The sequence below is a fragment of the Aspergillus heteromorphus genome, assembly GCF_003184545.1.
Source record: "Aspergillus heteromorphus CBS 117.55 chromosome Unknown BO70scaffold_14, whole genome shotgun sequence".
NCBI classification, from domain to species: Eukaryota; Fungi; Ascomycota; class Eurotiomycetes; order Eurotiales; family Aspergillaceae; genus Aspergillus; species Aspergillus heteromorphus.
In genome coordinates this window covers 415,618-432,385 of record NW_020290419.1, presented here as the reverse complement: position 1 = coordinate 432,385, position 16,768 = coordinate 415,618, and the positions used below count along the sequence as shown (strand labels likewise).

At 51.1% G+C, this 16,768-nt stretch overlaps 2 protein-coding genes across 2 annotated transcripts; both read right to left on the bottom strand.

Annotated features, from left to right (window-relative positions):
• Nucleotides 1-10,808: 10,808 nt before the first annotated feature.
• BO70DRAFT_315888 (putative PHD finger domain protein) lies at nucleotides 10,809-13,894 on the bottom strand. Its single transcript, XM_025540333.1, has 5 exons — nucleotides 13,559-13,894; nucleotides 13,359-13,456; nucleotides 13,074-13,293; nucleotides 12,177-13,019; nucleotides 10,809-12,124 (listed from the first exon to the last, which is right to left on the bottom strand). The coding sequence occupies exons 1-5, from the start codon at nucleotides 13,727-13,729 to the stop codon at nucleotides 10,910-10,912; spliced, it is 2,547 nt and encodes an 848-aa protein (XP_025398947.1). The 5' UTR covers nucleotides 13,730-13,894; the 3' UTR covers nucleotides 10,809-10,909.
• An 853-nt stretch (nucleotides 13,895-14,747) lies between these two features.
• BO70DRAFT_292730 (Rcd1-like cell differentiation family protein) lies at nucleotides 14,748-16,164 on the bottom strand (the record flags this gene model as incomplete). Its single annotated transcript, XM_025539417.1, has 4 exons — nucleotides 14,748-14,925; nucleotides 15,024-15,399; nucleotides 15,493-15,648; nucleotides 15,708-16,164. The coding sequence occupies 4 exons, from the start codon at nucleotides 16,162-16,164 to the stop codon at nucleotides 14,748-14,750; spliced, it is 1,167 nt and encodes a 388-aa protein (XP_025398946.1).
• Nucleotides 16,165-16,768: the final 604 nt, after the last annotated feature.

Genomic DNA, 16,768 nt, shown 5'->3' with positions numbered 1-16,768 from the left:
TGGTATTACGGGTCTTATCATGTCATGTTGCTGGCCATCGAGACTGGGTGGGAGATTCCTGAGTCAGGAGAGTCCCAGCAGAACGGAAAATACGCAGTAGTAGTTAGTAGTTAGTATCATCTAGTAGCATCGGTATCGGTATTTTCAGTACGCAGGGCGCTACTTCCCGAGTGAATTTCGATCGTGGATCAAATCATGATAATAATTAAAATATGTGGGACCCAAATTTAAATCCTTCCTCCTGGAAGAAGAAAAAAAAAAAAAAAAAGAAAGTGAGACTGACAGTCTAACGTTCGGGCATTCGTCCCACCCTTTGCTCATCAGCTCATTAGTACGATCTACTATCTATCCGGGGATAGGGACTAAGGCAAGCAGTGTCACTGGTTGGATTTAGTCCTTCCCAGGAGTGCCCAGATTTAGTCGAAATGGCCAGATGGTGATAGACCTGTCATCGATCATGGGAAAGATGAATCGCTTCGACCCTCGGGCAAATACTCGGGTAGGAGGGTGGGGAAACCGAGGAGAGAGCAAAAGAGATTAAAAAAAAATAAAAAATAAATAAAAAAATAAGAGCTGAACAGCCGTTCAGCGACCATCTTCAATAACACTCATCCACATGGTAGACAGAGTTTAAGAAATATGAATTGAGATGGCCATACTCCATGGACATCGTAAAGTAAGGTCCCCCCCATCCGAACAGCCTGGAACTCTGTCTGCAGGATATCTTCCCCATCAGCCAACCAGGTTCCGGCACAGGAAAGAAGGCCCCAAGACTTTCCATCCATGAAGACATGATATGATGTATGACCTTTCGGTCCATCCGAGCCGACTTTCAGGAGGTCTAGGTACCTGCTTTCCAATGAATCGACACCTTCATCATCTACAGCGCCGACGTAAGGAAAAGCCAATTCCATGGTTCCGTCTTCCCCGGCTTCCGGGACGTCTACCTCCTCTCTCTATTTCCGCTTAACACCGACCAGAGAGGTCTTCATGTCCGACTGTCCGTATTGACTGTGTAGGTGTGTCTGTAACCGGCATATGCTTAGTGCGGATCAAGAACTACACTATTGCTTGGCTCATACCCCACAATTGAGGCAGTGGATCGTTCGTGCCCTTTTTTGCTTATTTGATAGGGAGATTAAACAAGACGGTGACTCGAGGTCCGAGGCGATAGGAAGAGAAGCGTCTACAGTGGCTTAGACCACATCCCAATGCTCCAAGTGGGTATCCTACCAGGCCGTTGGAAGATGCTCCTGCCCCCCTTCCGAGAGATAGATATCAGGCATTCATTCGTGTGGGTAAGCCAGTGGAGGGTGGTTTGCATGTTGGTTCGGGTGCAAGCAGGCCCATGTTTGGAGGGTGCCAAGACTAAACCGAACAGACGACTCCGCAAGTATTTGCGATTATTTTCTGGGCAAGTGAGAGATTAAAGTGAAATACTAACTGTCATATGCAATACGGCGGAGGTACGGAGGTACGGATCCAGGGATTATGAACGGAAGGCAGAACATGCCATTCGAACTGTAGGAATCCCACAGCGATTCCAACCCACTTCCCTCCATAAAATTAGGTTTGCCGTGCATTTCAGTTGCCCGACATCCGATCAGAGACCCCCCGCTCAAAATTACTCCTAGCTCATAGGCGCAAGGGCATCGGGGACCATGGATACCGAAATACGCCATGCGATTACTATTGGTTTATCCATTGGTCGGGGTCACGTAGCCGGCCGCCTTGGACTGGCTCCAGGCTGCCTCCAGCAGATCACTGGACCACGCTAGCGTCATGTATTGAAAGTGGCTAAACCCAATCGGGCGGCTTCGGGCTCGCCATGCCCGCGAGGTCGCCGGTGGAAGCCTTCACGGCGCCCCGGTTGCCTTTGCTGCTAGAGAGGTAGTCTCCTCCCTATTTTACCTGGGCGTGGTACTTCCAGTACAAGTACAGAGTTCGGCACGGACTAGCCCGCGGAAGGGGGATTAATGACTCGTGTAGTCAGGTATTATGGATACGGTGGAGTCGAAATTATGCTGCGAAATAGCGAACAAGTATCAGTACCCAAATGACTATGTACGAACGAAGTGTTCCGTACTGGAGCTGCGTATGTAGCTCCCTGCATACGCGTCAGTGCTTGCCAGTGACCATCTTGACAGGATGGATGGGGACTGCATGCAGCATGCATGCATGCATCGCAGCTCAGGCTGAGCTGACTCCGTTGGAGCTAGTACAGCAGTTGCTTAATCCCGAGCGAGCTTGTTTGCCCTTTCCCTTTTTCGGGCATGGGCTTTCCTGACAGCTGGGTCCTTTTCGGTCACGTGTGTCAGCCATGTGTGTCAGCCATGAGTATAAGCCATCTACATACTACGTATGCCTGTACTACTACATAGGTATCTCTAGGTAGTAGAGACCCTGATACTTGTAACACTCTTCTTCATCGCCTCTGCATTATCTTGTGCCATCTGGCAATCGAGCATTTTACCACCATTGGGCTGCCGTGTAGTACCAACAATGTACACCTATTTGTCAACAGTTATTGGCAATTAGCATGAGACATGCAGCAGAACCGAAGCATGTGGCTGTTACACTATCAACAGCACACCTACAATACATACGTACCACAGTCAGGCCACCTACCCTCCTCCCATGCTTGGGGTTGGACTGAACGAGATCGCAATACTAACACACAGATCGCCGGCCTCCACTGATGGCTGATCCAGATCCACATCGCAAACCTGCTCTTCCAATTGATCCACGACCCCTCCCCCATCCCCCCCTCATTTCATGTCGAATGGGTCCTCCCGTGAGCCGTACGAAGTCCCAGGCTCTCGGTTCAAGGTTGAAGGAGCACCCACAGACCGCTTGGCCTTCTGGTCAGGATGAATGATCTGCGGCTGGAGGAAGAGTGGATTGCTAGGTTCTGACAGGACCGCGACCAGACCCCGATGGCTTGCGCAGGAACCGAAGTTGCCCTGCGCTATGATTCTTTGTCCTCGGGTTTCCCTGACTATTCTCGGGCGCAGGAACGTCGCTGAAGAAGAAACCTTAGTGGAGACCATTTCCTTGCTGTTCCTTGTCCTCGGGAGGGGGTCTGAGCGACCCTCTTGACTTTCGAGAGGCGTCTTATCTTATCGAGTTACCCAACTGCCAGCTGGTGCCATGGGTCGCCTCTTGCGATCACCTCGTGTCGCCCATCCGACAGCCCGTTCCCGCTTACCTGAGCGGAACCGGAACGAATGGCGTGCGTAACCTTCAGCAACACCTTGGCGCCGCATGTGGAAAGTTATACAATAAAGTACATAGATATGGGATGGCTTGCATCAAGGCGCTTCTTTCCAACGTTATCACTGCGTAACCGAAGCTTTGCTCCTTTCTCGTTGGCTGGTACCACCCCGAGTAACTTCCTGCTTCCAGTTGCAGGAGGGATTGACACAGGGATCCCTCCCTCATCCATCCACACCACCTGAGCATTCGATGGCCTTCTGGAAGCGCACTAGATTGACGCCACGCGGCACACCTCTCCAAGTCCGGCATTGGTTCTCCTGCCACAGGCCCCTCGACTTGCTCGACCTGGCGGTCTGCTGGTCTGCTGACTGCCAGTGGTGAGGGCTGGGACGTGCCAAGCTCCCTGCGCCCTGCATTCGACCTACCAAGACTGCTGGCTTGCTGCATAGAGGGGCAACATGGTCGAGTCTATCCGGATCCGGCAGAGCGAGCTAAGAATAACAGTGGTCTTTCAAGTGTTGTACTGTTTTAAAATGTCCTCACCAAGCCTCGTGCTTTATCCGTTTCAGGTCCGGTCCGGATTCGGGTCTCATATACCGGTGGATGATAATGATAGGGGGGTATGTCATGGGATACTACTTACTGTGTCGGATATATGAAGAATAGCCGGGGGGGGTGGGGGTTGGGCTGGAACCTTGCAATTTCCGCCCACGCCCCCCGGGCTATCCCAGACATGCCTCCTATATTGGGGATAAAGAGAAATCTCCGAGAACCTCGGAACGCAACCAAGTAGCGCCACGCCTTCTGCAGGGATCAGGGCTGGCTAGGGGCCGTCGAACTTTCCATAAATCACGGGACTGTTCTGACACGAAGTAGAACCAGAGGGGACCTTGCGCATACAATCTACGGCTGGCTTTCTAGTAGGCCTTGGGCACATTGGAACGGAGTACAGGCACTGAAGTGGCGATAGCTCGACCCTGTTGTTCGACTTGACTGCCTCGTGACTCCTACCCGCATGGAAACCAGCGAGCACCCTATCGCCATGATCTATCTCTACCTCACCTACACTCCCAGATTTTTACTGGATACGCCCTTACCGCCGGATGGGTAGCGTATACACTCAGCCTTGGATAGAAGTAAAACGTGGTCCAAGACATGGGGATTGTCGGTCAACCACGACAACAGCCGTTGAATCACCATGCATACAAACCACATATTTTGGCGCCTATATCGGGATAGGCCACGAGATCAGCAGGGAGGGGGGGGGGGGGGGGGGGGGAAAGCCATAGGTAGCAGGGGAAAGGCTGGGATTGTACCAATCTACCTCAACATGCTATTATGGGGATAGTACGGAGTACTTTTCCCTCTGTGTATGCATTCGATTGGCTCATCAAATGGGAGTGCGCTGCACAAAAGTGACATTTGTAAGGTTTTGCGGCCCTATATTTGATGTTTTATGATCCCGACACAGTGGGTATTGGGTGGTTGGAGTGAGCAGGATTGCATTAGTGTCTGAGTCACCGTCCATCATCCCAACGATCGGTGAGGGAGATACTAGTATGTTGGTGACCGACCAGCGAACAGCAGCAAGGCAGGGAAGCGAAAGAGGGAGAGAGAGAGAGAGAGAGAGAGTCAGGCCGACGTCACTGTTCAGTTGGTTACACAGAGGGGAGCATTGCAGATTTCCAGATACAATAGATTATTATAGTACAGAGTACAGTAAGAGGTCTAACCCAATGTTCGGATGTTTGACTCTCCCCTCATCCCCCCCCCAAAATCGGCATCCATCCCCTCACAACCCCCCCATTGATCCCCCCACTTTTGGGGATGAAATCTCCGCACAGCACAGTCCAACAGTTTGTATCCACTCCATCCGCTTGATTATTGGACAGCATGTTTAAGTCTCTGAGGGCCAGGTGTGGACCTCGTGCAACGGAGTACGTACTTGGAAACCTGTGCTTCTCATGAAACCGGGCGATGCCTGGTTATGTGGGGAAAGGGTTGGGGCACTGGGCACTGGGCAGATGCGGAAGCGACAGTCATACAGAGCACAAATGCCCGCCCATCTATCTACCACTTACGGAGTACTAGATACTTACTAACTAACCTAAGAAAGAATACTATGACACTAAAACAGACATGACACAATGGGCGATGCAAGTGTTTAAGCGAAGGAATTAAGGTTGATACTAACGGAAGACACCACTACTAACACACAAGCATATAGTCCGCCGAGTAAGCCCAGGGAGATCAAGAAGAAGAATATGAAAGAAAGAAGAAGATGAATAAGAAAGCAAGAAGATTATCTTATTAGGCTTCTCGGAATATGAAGATCTGCGCCATCAGATTAGTACCTTACTAGGGAGATGAGATGAGAGCTGCTCCAGGTTACACTGACGAAGGGGGGACGGTATCATTGGGCTGGTTAAATTACCCGGCTGAAACAATATTACATATGCGGTCACAAATACCACCCGCCGGCGCCGGGCATAGATACTACATATCTAGTACTATGGCTACATGACAGGGGGGGGGGGGGGGGGGGTCGGGGGGTCCTCCCGGTCTAGACCCATTTGGTTTGCTGCTTTAGCAAGTTAGCTGCTAGCAACGTCCATCGCGCGTGCCACGGGCCCACAAGGCCCCCGCTGAATGACGGCAGCTTAGCCTCCGCGGCCGACGGCCGGGGAGGGACCAACTAGACAAGCCCCTGATTGTCCGACGACTCCCAAGACAGATCTGCCGTACGACAGGGAAGCCATTGGCTGGTTGTGGGGCCAGAAATCATGGACCATGTGCCTATCTAGGAAAGACCAAGGCTTAGTCGGTTAGGAGGAAATAAGTCCTGTCGCGATAGATATTAAATCACACAATGACGACCCTTCATTGGCCACTGCCATTTATGCGCGACTAACTTCCCTTGACCTATGACTGTAGTAGGTACCGTCCTACTATGTACGTATCTCCGCATTACGCCCGCCGCCTCAGGTCTCTTCCGTTCGCGCCAACCGAGGTATTGCGATCTTGTAACTTGTAAGTAGCTGGTACACAAGACTAGGCCTTTTGTTGGCCGGCAGGCTAAGTACTTAGTACGGGGACTTTCGTGGTGACTTCCCTCCCGGCCAAGGTAGGTAAAATAAGTGGTACCTAACTATTTGCCCGGCCAGTCTCATCAGTGGTGGCAAGCACGTAAGGCTTGCATATTTATGCTATGAATATACTATATGAGGCTACTAGATTACCATGCCAGGGAAAATGCACAATTATGTCCAATGTTATCTCATGGCATGCGACCAGAGTACTATTGTCGTAGGAACTTACTTAGATCTATACGTAGGAATACATACTGAGTTAGGTAAGTAAGTACTTAACTCTCCCTCCCCAACCTGCCTCTTTTGATAGGCGTAAGTTACTAACTACTGCAGCGCAAGCACTAGTGATGCAGGAGAGATATATTTGGGAACCCAATCATAAACACCGGACAAGACCGGCAATCTATGCAATTGTAGGTAAACAGGGAGATTTGACAAGGCTGCTTGATAATCAGAAACCGTAAGCATGCCTCCAATAATGTTCTTCCTTCTACGGAGTACTCCGTGCCCAGAATCTACCTTACCTTACCTACTTACACTCATGATTATCATGACTAACCCATTGCTGGGTAGTTAACTAACTTTCTTGGCACCCCCAGACCTTCACATCCAAACTGCATTACCATTTAATCAGCATCAGGTAATATAGGCAAGCCAAGGAATTATTATTACTCCCGAACGACCCCGTTCCTCAGTAATGTCTATCATTCGCTTCTCGTAGCCGCAAAAGGGAAATGTTGAAGGAGTTTTCAACAGCCACTGAAGAATTGACGTTGCCCGAGAGCCAGCCCAGTGCCCACCACACCTTACCTAGGTACTTATGCACTCCAATGAAGAATGTCAGTACAATGGCTCAATCCGGGCATGCCAGCTCCATCCGATACGATATGAGGGGCGAGGGGCGAGGGGCGAGGGGTGAGTGAGGGGGGGGAAGGTGCCGTGTCCGTGCCGCCTGTCCATCACTCCCCACTGTGTACGAGGTCGAGGTCGTGGTGGTGTGGTGGTGTGTACTCTTGTATAGATGGCTACCTACTGTTTGTGTGAAAGTACAAGTGTGCCGGCCGCTTACCAATCTTCCGCTTTATAACTAACTAACTAACTAACTAACACGCTCCCGTCTGTCAGCTCCCATAGCCATAGCTAGATACCGGCCGACCGACCGACCGACCGACCGACCGCCAACCTTAGTTAGGTACGGGGTACGGGGCTGAAGCGGCCAACAACATACAACAAACGGTCGTCGGTAGGACCGAACTTCGGAACCCTCCCAAGGTTGATCGTTCTGCCTAGATACCAGACAGATAGTCAGGTTGGTAGACAGGTCACCACCCGTCTACTCCACAAGGCACCAAACCACTGACCACCCACACGCACAGTACAGCGCACACAGACGCGCACAGACACACAGACACACACACACAGACTCAGCAGATACCCGCCTGGTACGGTTTACGAACCAAGTAACGAACTAGATGAAGCCACTGCCATCTCCGACCCAGGAGATCGACCGGAACGGTTTCAGTGGAGGTCCGGCCGGCCGGCCGCCAGCTGCCACCAGTCATCATCAGTTACCACTCACCAGTCACCACTAGACAGTCACCTCCAAGCAATCAATCCAGCAATCCAGCAATCCAGCAATGATCAGAATGTATGTAATTGCCCGCCAGCTGATGCAATCATCCAGGCGCGTGCGGGAGGAAAAGCAAAATATTATACTTTCGCTTGCATCCGACAACGGGCCTTGAGTGGACGGGAAAAATCGGGTTCCAATGTTGGAGAGAAGGTGTCAAAATCCTTCGATGCAGCGCTAGCTTTGATCAGTTAATGAAAGTAGGCAGTAGATAGTTAGATAGTATCTAGTTAGGCTAGGTATCTAGATGGATAGTGTGATTGTTACTATCTAGTGCGCGGATGAGTGTGGGAGTTGCCGGCCAGCCGGCCGTTCTCATCATCTTCATTTTTGAGGCTTTTCAACCCGGCCCCTTTCCGTAGTGAATCCCGTCGATAGCGGTTTCTGATATGGAGTTTTGTGGCTCTGCCTTTCGGGTGTAATTGAGGTAGATCTTGTGTCTGGTAACTTTATTTATCCACAACTCTATAGATGGGAAATAGATAGTCGCAGTACTATGGTATGATTGTGCGTGAGGCTCTCACTTTACCTTGGGTAAGCGTGGAACGGTGGAATAGGCATGTGTCGGACAGTCGGACCATCGGACGATCGGAGGCGGACTCCGGTCCGGACACGGACTCCGACCTGGGCAATGGAGAATCTAGATGCTACCCACCTTACCCAGACTTCATGGTGAGTAGTTAGTATCTAGTATGGGCTATGGAGTAGATGGATAGTTTGCTGGTGGGATACAGAGAAATTTAGTTACTGTGTGGTGGTTAGTGGGGGGAAAGGGAGGGGGAATAGTAAATAGGATTGCTTACTAGTATCAACCCTATAGTGCATGTGCCCCTCTACCTAGTAAGTATAGTACCTACTGTTTAGTACACTTACACCGTACGGAACTGGCCATCTCCGGCTGAAGGTATCTAGCCGACAAGCGACAGGCTCTCGGCTCTCAGTGTCTCTCCAATGATCTAATTAATTTCGCAAAGTGATGAACGTAGTTTAGTTGATTCGGTCCATTCCGCCCACGGCCGTGTCTCACTCTGGATAAATCATATTATTATGGAGCTATGGTTGGTTGGTTTGATTAATTGCGGAGTCCAGTCGCGCCGCAATGACTAGGGTGAGCATCTTTAGTGCTGCAGTCCCAAGGGGGGGTTTGAGTTGAGTTGAGTTCCTGAGCGGTTCAGTGAGAGGGGAGGGAGCGGAGGGAGCGGGTTGGGTACCCAGCAAGACAGACAAAGTACTTAGCTTACCTACCCATTGTCCTTCCTTTCGGAGTACATAGACTTCCAACAATATCCTTGTGTGGGAGGCCTTACATATTATTACTATGTCCAATTTTCGTTTTCCTGCAGGGTGGGCGATTGTGCTCTACACGCGTATTGTTCCATATGCATTCGGATCAAATATCTGCATCTATGTACTCTGTAAAAGCGAATAATTGTACATGGGTAAGATCTGGATACAAACAAGTAGTAGTAGTAGTAGTAGTAGTAGTAGTAGTAGTAGTAGTAGTAGTAGTAGTAGTAGTAGTAGTAGTAGTAGTACTTTGTTATCACCCCGCTTAGACCCCAACTGCTCTGTCAGTAGATCCGATTGGGTTGAACCCAACCAGTTCGGTGTCCAGGGTCCTTTTTCGCTTAAATTCAATATCCAATCTCTGGACCGGTAATCATGCACGCGTTTTCTCAAAGAGTAACCTTTGCATGCAGTGTGACGCCGGAAGCACATCCGTCCAGATCGAAATTGATTGCTTGGGCCGCCTGTCACTTGATCTGACAGGTGACAGATCTACAGGCTAGATACTAGGTAGGTGTTTCACTTATATACATCTTTATTTAGTTTGGGAAGGCTTACCTGGACCGGGACTGGGATTGTGTTCTTTTCCCGGTCTTAGCTTTCGCTGTATGTATACACCTACAAGGATCTGAACAATGGCCTATATATGCATGGTCTATTGTTGTGTGTGGCCATACATATATATGTACATGGTGAAATTGTTATCGCTTGTTTGCTTATAAGTACTTCTTATGCACGCAACCTAGTAGTTGACTGTAAGAGGTTTGCTCTCGATCAAGCGGGGAAGATACTGTTTGCTGCGGCACTACGGTAGAGGGACCGAAAGATCTACCAACTACTAAGGATCTCTTACTTGCTGTTGTGGTGCCTCGGCTCTTTGATTCTATATTTGGCGATGTGTCAGATAGAGCGATGGTGATGATGACCGTACTCCGTAGAGCTAGATGACCTATGCCTCAAAGAACAACAATGGCATTCCCATGTTCATTTGGGCTGCAAAATACATCTGTCGTGGATTTGATCTTGCTCTTTCAACTATTGGAACTTATCAAATTCAGACCACTTTTATTACATCTAGTCCACGTTTACTTCGCACCGATAATCTCAGCCACGTCCAGCCCTCTATAGCTTGATATCCTGCAAACGCCAACCCCTCTGTATATCAAATGACTCAAAAAAACCTGGACCAGCCCAAACAACCATGCAGAAAAGGTGACACAATGTGGGTAAGGATGAAGTGTTCCACGCGTGATATTATCAAGAGCACGATGTCAAGACCAAGTATACATCGAATGATTATCTTGCGGGAAAGCTCAAGTTTGTGAGATCCTCGAATAACGAAATCAGCCCAGTAATCGCCAGCTATTTTGTTCAACCCTGAAGACCGTGGGAATTGGAAATGGGGAAAGGAGAGAATTATTGGACCAGATCAAGCACCCTGATGTCTCCACAGAGATACTGCACTCAACGTATTCGTAGATTCGAAACCAAGATCGAGACATGACGGTCTGTTGCAGTAAGAGTGACGGGAGATGTTCAATGAACCCAAGGTATTCAAAAAAAAAAAAAAAAAAAAAAAAAAAACTGGATATCCGATTCAAGATCGAGCGTAGAAGGGATAAAGAAATCTGATTCGAATAGTCCCACAGCTAAAATCTATCCTTGGGAGCTGTCACTCAAACTATCTTCATTTCGGGGCGGGATGAGGGGATGGACCAGGCTGCTGTGAGACTGCAGGCGGCCCGAGAGGCGGTATGCGGTTTAGTGAAGGCGAGGACATGACCGAATGCTGACCGTTAGTTCCATGCAACTGGGCCTGCAGCAAAGCATTCTCTCTCTGCCTGCGTTCCTCCTGCTCCGGTGTCATGCACTTGACTGGGGGCGGGATCGGTGCGTCTGGTGAGCTTCGACCCATCAACTTCGGACTAGGCTCAAGCCTCTGAATCGGAGGTAGAACAGTGGCGCCTGTGACACTTCCAGACGTCATAGGTCGTGGTGATTGCTTGGTCGGACTGATTCCCGAAAACGGCACGCCATGGGAACTTTGTGGAGGAGAGGACCGACTGCCAGTAGGGGTAGCCGTGAACGACGGACGTCCGCCGTGTATCGAAGAAATTGAAGCGTGGTTGCCTGTGTTCGGGCGTGGTGTTTGTTGTTGACCGTATGGCGTCCACTGGTTAGAGTGATCTGACGGCGCTACAGGTGGAAACCCTGCAAGAGGGCCAACGTCTCGATTTCCCTGGGTGGGAGACATGGATGGGCGGTTTTGGATGGGAGAGGGCAAAGTGGGACTCCGCACAGAGTGAGATGACGATGGTCGTCGCGCTGGGAAGGTGCCGCCATTAAGAGAATCGGGGTTATGGGGAGGCAGATGCATAGTCTGATGAACAGAAGGCAACTTCGGAAGTTGCTCCTTGGACGACGGAGTAAATCCATTGATGCCCTTTGACGGAGAGAACGGAGCTCGAGGGGGGCTGAATGAGGTGGTGTGTGCGGACTGAGGTCGGCGCTCAGGTGATGGCGGAGGAAGAGGGGTGGCCTGAGCTGGGTTCTGAGGAGGTATAGAGGGAAATGGAGGGGGTTGTTTGGTAGGAGATAAAGTCAAAGGCAGCTGGAAGATATGCTGGGCTTCTTTTGTGGGCGGCGTAGGAGACTGTTCCACGTCTGGGGCCTTGATTTTTGTGTCTCCCTCGACAGCTGCTGAGGACGGCGAGGTGGATGAGCCGACACGGAACTTCAACGGCGGGATTTTGGGCATCCTTGATTCCTCCTCGCGTCGTTTGCAGTCTTTGCAAACAAAGTGGAAGTCATCCCGTTCTGCTTCGTTCTTTGGAATACCGAGACATTTGCTGTGCTGCCACACATTGCAGTTTTCGCATGCAACGCTATGGGAACCGTCATCCTATCCAGGGTTAGCACATTCGACGTATGTCTTCGTACTTGTCAAGACTTACCAGGTTTTGGCCATGCACACCGCAGCCCGAGCAGTCGAAAACCCATTGGTCCTCTTGTGAAAGGTCTTCCAAGTTCTTCCGATACCTCTCCATCTCAGCTTTTAGATGTCTCTCAGAAGCTCTGCTTTCACCTCTCGCAACCTTCTCATGCTCCTCCTCTATTCGCCGTAGTTCACTCTCATGCAAGATGCGCTTCCTCTCCCGATCCTTGATACGTTGCTCGCGGGTCATGATGCGTGAGTGCCTCTCCTGTTCGATTTTCTTCACTCTTTCTTCCTCTAAGCGGGCTGCGGAAAGCTCCGCCTCTCGCTTGTATGCTGCTTCAGCGGCCTCGCGTTCATGTCGTTCCTTCTCGGCCTTTCCAGCAATGCGGCTGGATCGCTTGGCACCAGCGAGCAACTGCATGTTGAAGAGTTCCTTCTCGCGCTTTTGCTTTTGACGCTGTTGTGACTCTTCCTCCTTCTCGATCACCGGCAAGACTTGTTCTTCAATCCTGTCTCTTAGGATTTTCTCATCCGGGTCCCTCGTCTTCCGGATTGACTCCAGGAACTGCTGGTAATCCGAGAGCGTGATAGCAATGCACTCCCAGGTGATCTTTTCGAAGGGGTCATCAGTGGCGTCACCGTTCACAGCATTGTTCTCTTCATCAGACTCTTCTATAGGATCCGCCCCGGTGACCTTTCTTCTTTTTGAAGCCCTCATGGCGCGAGCACTTTTTCTTCTCGATTTCGGCTTGACCGGTTTGGGTGGTGGGATCGGGGGATCGGTGCGACGATAGAGCCGGTTATCATCAAGAATGTAGTAGTAGCGGCCTTCGCGATCGTAGCCAACCTCCTCGATGCGCTAAAACCATGTCAGCAGGGATAACAGGGGCCGAACGTGGTATAGAACACCCACCCACTGCGTCTGGTCATTCTCCCTTTGCTCCGGCATCTTGTCGCGAATGCGGTCGGGGTTCCAGAAAGTCCAGATAGTCAACTGGTGCAAAACGCGAAGCTTCAGGAAGACATCAAAATCCATAAACTTATTAGGGACCTCCTCATGTCCAAAGGGGTTGGTGATATGCGGTGCTTTGGCATTGTACTGGCGTCGCGTATACTCATCAAAATTATCGAACCTAAGATCCAACGCAGCTTATTAGCAGGGTGACAGTTATATCGACCACAAAAGCGAAGCACATACGTAAGACCCCGATGCGACGAGACCCATTTCAAAAGACAGAGTCCAATCTCCAGTAGTTTCTCTGAAGCAGTGGGCTTAAGACATTCATTCTCCAGATCCTACAGTCCACCCAACAGCAATAACGCATTAGCATTCACTAGACGCACTCAGACCCATCAAGGGATCGAAGGGAAGAAAAGTGTCGGCCCGCTCATACGCACCTCGATTCCAAAATCCTCGTCGATCTTCATGAGTTTCCCAAACATGGCAATGTATTGCATCAGGTTCGCAAACTCCCAGCTGTTCTGAAGCTGGTGAAGCAAGCCCGGCTCCTCAGGTGGCTGCTCCGGGGTAGCGTCCACCTCGGAGCGGGCGCGCTTTCGCGATACCATGGCGGCGGATCGAGACCATTAAAGGCGCCGCAGCGCCGGACAAGGTCTTGACGGAGCGGCGGCTCTGCTGTTGATTTGAAAGGTTGAAGTATTCAGAAAAGGGGACTACACGTGTAAAGGTCCGAATGGAGGGGCGGGGAGAGTGTAAGTATGGGCGTGATCGACGGCGTGAAGACAGGAAATCGTTCGCCAGGGCGGGCGTGTCGGGCTGGGCAGAAGAGATGAGCTCACAGAATCGCCGGCGGCGCGTCGAGACCCCGGTCAGGTGATCCACGCCCGCCGGTTGGTCGATCGCGCGCCGATAAGCCGTCCACGCAACTACTTTGTACGTCCCCGTAGCCTGCCGCCAACTGCAGCATGAGTGTCATTGTGCATGATGATGGGCTGAATCGGATGGTTCAGGAATAGTTAAATTGTCATAAGAATAATCCACATCCATATATGGACCAGTAGGTCCTAAGAAAATATAACAATCAAGCAGCAAGCAGAACCAGCACCAACAGATGGAAACATAAAACTAGATCTTGGTATCTCGCTCAAAGAGGGTCTATCTCACTCAAATGGAGGATGGGGAATGGGGAACATAGAGGACAAGCAAAATGCATATAGTCAGATAGCGCCATCCGTATCCGCGCCACCGCACAGCCATCCCATTATGACCGAAATGGAAACGAAGTGTTCAACATAGAAACAGAAAAATGGGGAAATCAAAAGCAGGGAGAGAAAGTCACAGTAAGCCCGGGACAAGGAAGGGCAGATGATGAGAAGAAACAGCAGACAGAACCTTGTGGAATATAATAGACACAGAAACCCCCAAGCCCAGTGCTCCCATACCCCGGATACCTTCTCTTTCTTTTTGAATGTTTTTGCGACTTTTCTTATATCTCATCATTGCGTCGCCATCCCACACAATTTGCGCCTTGTGATCCGTTTTTCGCCGAGAGCCCGCCCCATGCATGTCGTAAGGTTGTCAAATATACCAAGTAAACCAAAACGGAAACAAATGCTTTTGAACTTTTTACATCGCAACACCGGGTGCGCCGTCGGAGACGTTGTCCGAAAGATTGATGAGAAGTTGTGCAAGGCAGCGCTTGGTAGCAGCATCGTCGCGGAGTACTGAGGAGAATGTCGCATCGCGTAGTGGTTCGGGGAGGCACTGCCGCAAGGCCTCTCGCGCCCTACTGTTATCGCTCAAACTACAAAAGTCAGCATTGAATGGCCGGCATGATGATGATTCTGCTGCTGCTGCTGCTGCTGCTGCGCGACAGAAGGATGTTGACGAGAAAGGACTTACCGAAGGAAGCAGCGCACAACATGCTTGAGGAGTCGCACGGTCTGTTGCTCCACCAGCTGGGTGACCATATTACTAAGGACTGTCCCAACGGCATAGAATCTCTCGTAGGTCGCGCAGATGTAAGCGAGACCAATATCATCAAGGAGAATCTTCTGTACAATAAAGATTGCGACCGTCTTGCTCAATTCCGAGCCCGTCTCCATGATGCGAAGGCAGAGGGGAATAATCTCTGTGGTAAGGAGGAAGTTGATGACGTCGGAGGAGTCGTTCTTGACCAACGCTCCGATCACACCGAGCGAAGTGAGACGGAGATATTCGAAGGGGCGCGACTTTGACGTCGTATTAAGAAAGGGGTAAAGGAAGAGAGGGATATGAGCTGTTCGATGAATGATATCCTTTGTTAGCCAGAACTCGGGCGGCCATATCTTGGAGAATAGCGGGGGAAGGGGGCGTGGTGATTGCCGCTTACCGTTCAAAAACAACGTGCGGGTTTCATTGTGGGAAGCAACGCACTGCAGCAGAGCTAACGCGTTGCAAACCCGATTTGATGCCGCGGCAGTCAATTGGGAAGGATTCAACAGAGGGTATACAGAGATGATTTCCTGGAGTAAAGCGGTCATGACGCCTTGTGGTCCCGACGGTTAGTTGCCACCCGCGAAAAGACCGATCTGAGGAAACCCATACCGAAGGAGTGCCAAATAACCAGCGCAAGTTCGGGGACTTGCTCTCTCTTTTTGCTGAGCTCCATGAGAGCTGCCTCTCTGCGACTCGGATCGAGGAGCTCCGCGACCCAAATGAAAACCTTGCGATTCTCATCACTGATGCCACCATCCATCACAGACACCGCACCGGGCAAAGCGCCATCTCCGCCCATGCCTCCTGCACCGGCTCCCTGGGCGGGATTACCGGTACCAGCGTTTCCAGCCATGGCGATGCGGGTATAATGTTGTTGTTGAGCGGCTGCGGCTGCGGCTGCAGCCGCCTGGACTTGGGCATGCTGTTGGGCGACCAACGAAGAATGCTGTTGCTGAGCCTGGTGCGGGTGGGTTTGGTGGTGCTGCTGTTGCTGCAACCAGGAGGGATCAGCCTGCGGATACTGGTGCTGGTGGGAAAAGACGTGTTGAGTCTGTGTTTGAAGCATGGCGAGCCGGCAAAGAATCGGAGCACAAGGGGACTCGGGACTCGTAATCCTCAGGAGGGAAGACTCGACAGCCTTGGGCGATCGGGGGGCGGCGGGAGGGGGGGCAACCGGACAGGGACAGGGTAGACTGTGACGCTGCGTGGGTGTTGTCAGGAGGTAATACTCGACAACAAACGCATGGATAATGTGGTTTTCTATACAATAGCAGCGAGGGAAGGGGGTTGTCGGCGGGATCGAAGGACGGAGGAAGCGTGAAATGGTGGATGAATGGCTTGGACGGCTTGGACTACGGGAGGCGGGGAGTCGCAGGTTCCGCCCGGGCAGTTTGTGCCGTCTGGGCAGTGGGAGGTGCCGCGCTGCTTCTGGACCCTGTCGGGCGCGACCTGCTCTTATCTGCCTGATCAAGTGGCATGGATCGAGTCACCGTCGATTGATTCGCCATCACTCTTCCCTTGCTGCTACTTCGAGTGAATCCAGCATCTCGACAATGGAACACTTTCCCAGACAGGCCCGGTCTGCTGGCCGCCGATGACCGCCTTGCAGCTGCGCTTACATTATCTCTCAGGCGCACGAGTTACTCCGGCAGGTGCATGATTATCAAGAA

Coding starts and splice junctions, on each gene's coding strand:
- BO70DRAFT_315888 (XM_025540333.1), bottom strand. CDS start 13,729: ATGGTATCGCGAAAGCGCGCCCGCTCCGAGGTGGACGCTACCCCGGAG. Junction 13,294..13,358: donor TCGTCGCATCGGGGTCTTAC/GTATGTGCTTCG, acceptor GTTGGATCTTAG/GTTCGATAATTTTGATGAGT. Junction 12,125..12,176: donor GTGTGCATGGCCAAAACCTG/GTAAGTCTTGAC, acceptor AACCCTGGATAG/GATGACGGTTCCCATAGCGT.